The sequence below is a fragment of the Elaeis guineensis genome, chromosome 6 (genome assembly GCF_000442705.2).
Source record: "Elaeis guineensis isolate ETL-2024a chromosome 6, EG11, whole genome shotgun sequence".
NCBI lineage: Eukaryota > Viridiplantae > Streptophyta > Magnoliopsida > Arecales > Arecaceae > Elaeis > Elaeis guineensis.
Window position 1 is genome coordinate 22,291,736 of NC_025998.2, and position 9,689 is coordinate 22,301,424.

General features: G+C 38.2%; 1 protein-coding gene across 2 annotated transcripts; it reads right to left on the reverse strand.

Annotated features, from left to right (window-relative positions):
• Positions 1-382: 382 nt before the first annotated feature.
• On the reverse strand, positions 383-9,481 carry LOC105032747 (protein ULTRAPETALA 1). 2 transcript variants are annotated; one of them, XM_010907289.4, is made up of 3 exons: positions 8,435-9,481; positions 6,045-6,369; positions 383-793 (listed from the first exon to the last, which is right to left on the reverse strand). In XM_010907289.4, the coding sequence occupies exons 1-3, from the start codon at positions 8,640-8,642 to the stop codon at positions 619-621; spliced, it is 708 nt and encodes a 235-aa protein (XP_010905591.1). In that variant the 5' UTR covers positions 8,643-9,481; the 3' UTR covers positions 383-618. The 2 variants fall into 2 exon arrangements, with proteins under 2 accessions (XP_010905591.1, XP_073115437.1); XM_073259336.1 differs by lacking the exon at positions 8,435-9,481 and adding an exon at positions 6,446-8,410.
• Between the last annotated feature and the right edge of the window lie 208 nt (positions 9,482-9,689).

A 9,689-nucleotide genomic window follows, 5' to 3' on the forward strand; every position in this document is an offset into this window, starting at 1 on the left:
GGAGATAAACGTTGTGCATTTAAATACTAAGAAACATGATATTGAGAGAGAAGCATAGGGTCCGCCACTCTGTTAGTGGGTGTGTTCTTGTGGTAATTATTTCTGGGAAGCTTTAAGAACTTGGTTGCCTAATTAACATAACCATGCAAATCTTTGGAAGTTGTTGAACTCTATTGTGAGAAGTTAGTGTTCAGCTGAGAACTCACTTTGATAGGAATGAGCTCAAAGTTAACATGAAAATGAAAAAACATCAAAGGAAAAATTGAGTTGTAAAATGCTGCATTTCAAATGATTTAGGCTTACAGCCTTTCATGTAATGTGGTCAAAAACAATTTCCTGTTCCCAAATTTTCCATTACTGTCATTTATCGGCAAGTTTCCAATCAAAATAAATACCCAATGGGCCTCACCAAGAAAATAATGGAGCCAATCTTCAATGTATCTTTGACCGTCTTGGAAAAGATCATTGAAAACAATGAAAATTGAATCAGTGACTGAAGCATCTTAGTTTGCCTGGGAACAAAAACAAAGCTTAAAAATGACCTCTCTAGAATGGTGCATCAATGGCCTAAAAATGAAAAGAGGATGCTACAACGAAGAAATAACCCAGTGAACAGGCTTAATTTTTCGCATTCTGAGTGAAATCAACGCAGGTCTGGCAGCTGCAGTCTGAGAAGCGACAGATCTCACAACCAAAACAGACGCATGTGGTGCACCCTCTGCATGATGGTGAACGCAAGCATCCCCTCAATACCTTGCGACTCGCTCGCTCCTCTTCATCATCACAGCTAATCCTGATACATGGAAGCAGCATAGATGGCATGATGCACACTGAAAAAGAAGTGGGGAAAAAATACATGCAGAAATAATGATTGTATTGAACATATGGCAGAGGGAAGAAGTCCCTGGTCTGAACCTTGAGATGATGAAAACACTGCATAAACAGATACATGTGCGAGCAATACATCTAGATCATATTTTCTTCTCCCGGTACAGCTAAATTTTCATGCAAATGTTTCCAATAGCATCATTGTACTATTAAAACATAAATACTTTGTTTTAATTGGATGTTCTTGATGTTTTGGCACCTAAACTGGCAGCACCGCACAGTTAAATTGGTACTGTTCATGCTGCTGTGCATCGTGTTATCGTACTTTGTTAGGCAATGAAGAATTTAATACGCCAGTTGAATCTGGAGATGCCTACAGTAAAGCCTGGATAAAATGTAAATTGAGTTTTTCTAACATCAAATTCAGTTTTCCACTATGTATGTCTCCTTCCTTTCTTCAGTTTCCACTATTGGCAAACGTTTTTGCCCCTAATCCAATTAATTAATTAATTAACCATATAGCTTGCTGTGTCTCATGTAAGATTTTCTCAGTGCCATTTAAAAAGATTTTTACAGAGTCTAGCTCTGTTGTGGAACACTCTTCTAGCAAGTCAAACATTTCAAAGAATTCAACTTGTCATGCTATCCTTAAAGCACATAAAATAAAGTGAATATGGACGCATGAATTTTCAGTTACAAACCCCTAAAGGAAATAGGCTGCATTCAAAATTATTTTTATGATTAAACCTGATACTAATTTTATCAACTCCTTGTGATTAAAATAATAATAATAAACATAATCATAGAATAAATGCATTTACTTGAACTCGACTTGATGCAGGAACTCCTTGTAACTAAAACAGATTCCACACTGACAACAATTCTAGACATAAAACTATTTATTTGAGACCCAACGTGATGCATAAAGGATCAAAGAAAACCAAAATGCATCTGCTAGTGGATCAAATTGCTTCAAGGACTTGTCCCAACTCAAGGGCATTAATGAACAGCCACCTGTCTTGCCACTTTTGTACTTTCATGATGTACTCCTACAATAGGATGTCAAGTTATTCCGGGGCTGCAGATCTGATTGCCAACATTCTCATAAAACAAAAGAAGATCTTCTTTTACTGAAACTATTTTGCATGTCTTGAAAATCAAAGCGGTTTCATTCCATGTCATCAAAGCCAAATGAATTTCAATGATATATGGGCATCTCTCTTGGATCATGCCTTATTCTTCACCTTCGATGATTTTGGCATAGTTCTTTTCAGTTAACAATTTACAAATGTTAAGAGCTTTTCCTTCATTCTTTGGTTCCTGATTACAAAATCTTTATGGCGACTAACCAAATCTTCCTCGAGATCTCCCAAAAGTCTCATCCTTTAAAGCAATGTAGAGATCTTCAAGAAGTCTTTCTTTACCATGTATAAAATCAACTTACACTCAGGCTTAGACTAGTTAGCCATTTTTAGAATTTTGCCTTCTTGTGTTTAATATGTAAGCAAAAGTATGTATTCCCTTAGTAATCTAAAATAAAGTATGCACAACCTATATGAGATCCAACAAAAAAAATATCTCAATTTCTTTGATTATCCAACAAAAATCCATGTCCAAGCATAGAATCAACTACTCTAACTGGAGACAGGGCCATTGAAATAAACTATGAGTTTTGGCTGTTCCGACCAAACAAAGCTCAGTCCAGTTCTCACCAATTTTAGATGGTTCAATCAAAATTGACCAGTTTTGGCAGAAATTCATTTATGCAAGTCAGATAAGCCTTGTTGGTTATAATTACTGATATTCTTAAGAAATTTGGGCTGTAAAATAAATTATGATTTTCCTTCCCAACTATTTACATGCACAAGATTCATGCAGGCCTAGACTACCTTAGCCTGCCTGACTGCATAAAGAAGGAAAGCATACAGTACTTCAAGACCACATGATGCTTTGAAAAGAAAATTATGCATCATAGAAATGTCACCAATATAATTATTATTATTTTCTTAGATCATACTTTTGTTAAACTCATAGAAAAGTGAGTAATTGCTAAAAGAGTATCATGTGGCTCCAAAGCCACCTAGATTCTTCATAACATTAATCAGGCTCAAAGGAAAAGCTTTATCCTTTACCAAGAATAAAATTTTTCGAAACACCATCGCAATTTGTTATAAAAGGCTTGCCTCTATTAGTACTGTAAAATAGTAATCAATTTTCTAATAAGCATATTGCAATTAATTGAAAGTACCATTGCAATTTGTTATAAAAGGCTTGCCTCTATTAGTACTGTAAAATAGTAATCAATTTTCTGATAAGCATATTGCAATTAATTGCAAGTATACTTTAAAAAGAAAGTCGAAATCAAATGAAATTCTAAAGGCATCATGAAGGAACTTTTACAAACAATAAGAACAAGGTCAGCAATCTCTGTAACAGGAACCATATCAATCAGATACCAATGTGGTAATGGCACCGAGCTGTACCATAACGACACTTGATGCATGAATACATACCTGCTTCATACCGGATCAATATTCTTTGTCCCCTTTTTTCTCACTTTTTTTACTTTTAAGGTTATTTTAAGATTTCTGGATTGTTAGATTATGATTTTAATGGTATTTCAGTATTATTTTCATATATTTACATTGGTTACATTGATACATAGGTGGGCATAACATCCAAAGATCCACTTATTATCTTGCTCCAAGGTTATGATTGCACCTCTCTATATCTCTCTCTAATTGTTGCTACCTGATTTACAATTAGCATTGACTCGAGAGGCATTGGTCTTACAAATCAATCTCAGGATTTTCTTAAGCCTTCATTTTGTTTATGCAACCATTGTTCCCATCCAGAATTAAAACACTGGAGGATTCTAAGATTCCTAAATCACAAAAGGCTATGGTTAAGATGCATTTTGTTCTTTAACATACTAATGTGTGAGAGCTTGCCTGCACTATTAATCAAAATGTTTTTATTTGTTGATAGTTCAAATAAGCACCACAAAGATCAGATGGTGGTGGATTGTTTTCCTTAAGAACATGGAATACGTTATGAAAAAGGTTATTAATGGTGGGCAAGGTTTCATCCAAATACTAAGTGTTGTGTAGCCCCTCTTTTAGATGAAGTGAAGAAAGCCTCTATAATGGGGATCTATATGAGATCTACATGTCCTAACATTTGTCATTCTCTACAATTTGGAAACTGATTATGATTAGGACCATTTCCATCTCAATGCATCTTAATTAGGGCAAGGATTTTAAATTTTTTGACTAACCTAATCTTGCAGTAGAATATACAGTTGTTCCTTGTAAGGCCACCATTTTTGATGTAGCATAAGGTACAACCAACAGGTACTATGACCAACTGGACTTCACCAAGCAAATTTTGATAACATTAATATACAAATTCTTGGAGAGAACTTTCTAAAATGAACAAAAGGTTCTTCAATCCATTTTGCCATCACTTTGTATGTTGATCCCCAAAATTTAATCCTAACATTCGAGTCACTCTTCACTCCTCACATTGCATCACTTCCTTTCACAACCTATGCAGAATATAGAGAAGAATGGCATCTTATGGTCTTCTCCTCTCCTTTTTGGTCACGAGATGGCCTGACCCAAGTGAAACCAGGCAGTTTTGCTTGATTTGAGCAGTTCAGGCCATTTTGCATTGGATCCCGAACAGAGAGACCAAACCAACCCAGTTTCACAATGGTTCAAGTCCGTATACCCAAACCAGGCTATTCGGGTCAAATTGGTAGACCATGAATAAGAAGCTTATCCAACAGAGCTCCAATCCACAGATGATGGAAACTGATACCAGCTGACAAGGACTCCAGTGCAAAAAAAAAAAAAAAAAGGGAAAAAAATATACCCTATAGTGTTGACAAGTAATCTCTCACATACAACAATGTAGCAAATCACCATGATAATCCCTACAATATTTTCTTACCAGTTCCTCAAATTTGTCCATTTAATGATTAAGTTCATGCGGGATTAGACTAGGAAGGCATCACAAAGAAAGAGAGGTGGGATGGACAAGGAAAAACATTCTTTATTTCAATTAAAAAAGCATGTGTTAAAGTATAAAAGGCTATAAGGTGTTAATATTAATCAGAAAAAGAATAGACACCAGCTGCAAAAGCTCTAATGGAGCTTTTGACACTCCTTAGATGAGGGCTTGTTGTTTGAGTCGAATGTTGAGGGTAGAAAGGTGTGTCAAGAGTCATATTTTCAATTACCCCTCTCCTACTACCTAGGAAAAAGAAGTGGGAAGAGAGTTGGGGGAGAGAAAGAAAGAAAGAGGTCTATTATCAGTCTATAAATGTAATGTGGTTATTCCCTTAAGATTGATCTTGCTACAGCACCTTCAAAATTCTTTACTTATCTTGGTCAGCTAAATAATTAAAATTGTGTTTGAATATTGAAAATTTTACTGATCATGACCTACCATATGATAGAGATCAAACACCAGCATAGAATACAGTTGCGAAGTCAAAGGCATCAAGGAACAAGTGAGACTTAGATTTGGGAAGTCAAAGGCATCTAGGAACAAGTGAAGCTTTCTTATATAAGAAAGTTCTGTCTGACAAACGGATCCATAAATTCGGTTCGGCATAAATCTTTAGAACTAATTTAGCAAGTTTTGAGTGGCTGTAAGAAGGTTTAGGGACCAAAAGGAATCAATTAAACAATAGGTTTTCAACTGTTCAGAACTTAAAATAGTCCAGGCAACAAGGAAAAGCAAGAGATGGCAAAGCTGTAAACTCAGAATAGGCTAAACAACATAAATAATCATACTCTAATACATGCCAAACATAACTTAATGCCGAAAGATGGTTCAGTTTAAAAATTATTTATTTGAAAATTAAAGAAAATAAATCAAAAAAAAACACCAAATCAGAACAATATTCAAAAATTTTCATGCACGTAATAACTGTTAAACTTTAAATCCATCATAGACCCATTTCAATTCTCAAGAACCACTAGTGTAACTGCATTATATACATGCAGAGCACAAGAAATAATTGCAAAGTTGTGTACAAAGTAGGCAATGACCAATTTGACAAATGTTTGTAAACTAAATTTTATTATAGCAGCAACAACATACATAAAAATTCTGTATGTCAAGAAAGTTGATATAAAAGAATGAACTAACCCGTTTTATGCCTATCTTGCATTGGTTAAACATTCACACAATCCCAGAACACTTACTTGTCAAATTTCGAGTCAGAGCATTTCCAGTTGAGATTAGCCACAGCATCATGGTAAATGCGGCATTCCTCTTTGGTCCGAAGACGAAACCTGCGCTCCTTGTTACACCTTGTACAGCGGATAAACTCGTCATGATGACACGGTCGTCCATTGGGACCTTTATGAGAGCTATTACCAGTTTTTGATGTTTGATTGTAGTACTTAAGTAGAATTGTCTTTGACAGTGGAACCTTTTCACCTTTAGCTATGACCCATACATTGCTCTTCCATTTCCTTGCAGTTTCCCGCCCGGAATGCTTCTCAAAAGCAGCTGGGGTCAACTTATCTGATGATTATATTCATAGCAGATCAGCCAAATATGACAAGATTAAGTCATAAAGACTTATGAACATCACACCTACCGCCTACACACATTTGAGGTGCAACATTGAATGCCCCAGAACGTGATGGGAAACCAGTGCCAATATGTTTAACAAGCATCAGAAATATTTCATGCATTGAAAAAATACAAGTCAGCATGCTACTTCTGTTGTAAGCAGGAAAGCTTCATCTATAAGAGCATGTACAAATGGCATGTCAGAATAGGAGGTTCTCATCCTGGGATAACATGATGTCTTTATGCACTCACAGATTAATCCAGGTAAGGGAGTGAACTATGCACATATTCACCAAAAAGCCACTATACTAGTAGCTATAATATGCATACAAGGGCGTTTCTGAAGCTCCTTTTTTGACTCAAGTATCTTGATGTGATGAAACAGAACAACAATTAGGTACATTAAAAGCAATTTCTTTTTATTTATTCTTCAGAATGCTTAGGTATTCTAAGAGCTTTACCATATAGCTTTTACATTTTTCTTAACTAGGTCTTTCATTTTAATCTAATATCCTTGCTAGGCCATAATGACATCCATAAGCCTTCATCCCAGAAGAATTCTAATTAGAATTGGACGTCCTAGTTTAGAATTAGATACACGCATTCTTACTGAGCATTTCTCCGTAAAACCTCAAACGAATCTCAAATAAATAACTGGTTATGTGCTGAAAATAATTACTGTTGCCTGAAAAAAGGCTTTTTTTTTTTAGTTTCTCTTCTTTTAACTTTATAGTTTAAAAGATTTAAATATCAAGAATAAATGAAGGATCAATGAACATATTGGCATGCAGAGTTTTTCCAGAGCAAAGTCAAAATAGGAGAGGCTTCTATGAGAATTGTAAGCAGATTAGGGAAGAAGGGCTTGATCTGTCCATATGCAGGACATCAACTTATTTACTGTGATATATCAATCCATGTGCTACCTTACTTGCGCTCCATTTTCCTCGGATAAGATAAATAAAAAAATTATGCACGGGTAGAGTGTGAACAGATATTACAAGATGGTATCATCAAAAACAGAAATTGTAAAAGCAGATTATGTAATATAGTTGGATAGGATAAAATGTCCTTAGCTCCCAAGGCATTATTTACTGGAGACAGTCACAGTTGACGAAAGCACACTGTTGCAATCATTGAAGAAGCAAAGAAAATCGAGCTTCCTTGAACTGTGATGGTTCCATAAATCGGTGTTACTTTCTACACTCACAAGGAAAGTTGAGAAAGAACAGAGATAAGTAGATCTCGGCAATGCAAATTTACAAAGCAAGTCAAATCAGTGGAATGAAGATAAAAAGTATCTACAATCATCCAGTAAGGTTTGTAATTTTAGTTGTAAGTTTGACAAAAGAAAGAAAAAACAAAAATCTACTGTGGCATAAATAAGAGTAACTAACTAACACCTCAAAAACACAGAGACTACATATAGACAAAACAAAACATGCAGATGGTCTTGTGCAAGAACAGTTCTAACAAAAGTACCACGCTCAAAAATGGCCGCACGTAATCATAAACAAATCTGACTTAAGACCTAACATGAGAAGCAAAATCTCTCGGAAAGAAAAACATGGCCAACATGAGAAGCAATCTCTTGAACCTGAAAGCAACGGCATCAAGCCAGGCAATCAATCATTAAGATGGGACCACATTGCAAATATAATGAATTCATACGTCGCTACACACTCCAAAAGAACAACTAGCATCCGAACTAACACCAAAGGCTTCATGACAGAACTAAATATCTCGGCATCACATGTGAATGTTGCTGATATTTTTATACAAAACAAACAAACCTTTCACAGCCACTGATATGTATGTGGCCGAGCTAACATAAAGGCAAGAAGCACAACTCCAATATCAAACATCATGTGTGCGTGAACACCAGATTCCTCCATCCCATAAAACTCAAACATCACCAAAGCAAACAACCTGATACTTGCCTGATATTTTTTATTGTAAACAATATATCCAAGCACTCAAGGGAGGAAAACCCAGGAGAATAAGAGATCTAACTGACCTTCCTGACACCCCGGCGTGCACTCGCAGCTGATCTCGAGATCGCCCGATGCGAAAACCCTAAGCCGCCCCACGGCGTCGCCGTAGCGGTGGCTCGTGCACCCGCACGTCACCTCGACGAAGTCCTCGCCTCTTTTCAACCCACTCATCTCGCTCAATTCCTCGTCGGTGAACAGAAAGGCCGCATCTTTCCCCGGAGCATTGGCCATCTCTCTTTCTCTCGAAACTCGAGAAACCTCGCCAAGATCCCTCTTTTAATGGACGAACGGTGAAGAAGACAAGAAACGAACTCGGTTCCCCGGATCGCCTTCAGAAGCTTCGGGGCGTCCGCGAATAACGAAGGACCGCCTAAAAGGAGATCAGGGACGACAAAAGTCTCCTAAAACCCCCGTGGAAAGCCGCGGAGGAGAGATCTGAGAGGAACTCACGTCAAGAACACGCAACGGGCCGCGTCCGAGGACCCAAACCTCGTCCAAAGACCCCCCAGAAGGTACCAAAGGCGCCAACTTTTCGCCACCGAGATCTACCACGACCCGGCGAGAGGACAAAGGCCACAAGGATCCACCGAACGAAGCCTCCTCGCACACGCCTCTCACCTAATAGACCTGTGGACAAAGGGCTCTGACCTTGTCACTCCAAACCGCTTCCCATTAAGGGCTCCGACCCCCCCCCACCCCAACCCCAACCCCAACCCTCAAACTCTTCTCTCTCCCTCCCCCGGCCACCCACCCCTTCCCGACAGAAGAGAGAGAGACTCTCCGACGGAGGCGGCACGCGGGGAACCCGTGAGCCGAGTCGTCTCGGAGGCGCGCTTCGCTCCGCGAAATCTGGTGGAGAGAACGCGGGGGCCAAGGGAAGAAGGCGGAGGAGAGAGAATAAATCCGGGGCAGTTTGGGATTCCCGAAAAGGGCCTACTGAGCTGGCCGAGACGATACGGACACTAGCGCGCTGCGCTCGTGCATGACATGACATGAGAAATATATGTTCACTACTATTCTTTTTTGGAGAGAGGAGAGGGGCGAACGAGATCAAAACAAGTGCTATGATGGGGGAGAAGCCGAGGTTTTATAATGGCAGTACTTTTTTACCATTTCCATATCAATGGACCCCCCTTCCTCACCACATTTTAGATGCCCTTTTCCAAATAAAACCATACTTGGGATTTTTAGGCCTTTTTAAAAAGGTTCCACCAACCATCCCAAGCCTCCCTTTCTACAGTGCACTCAATGTCAATGGGTGTTTGGTTCATCTGGACC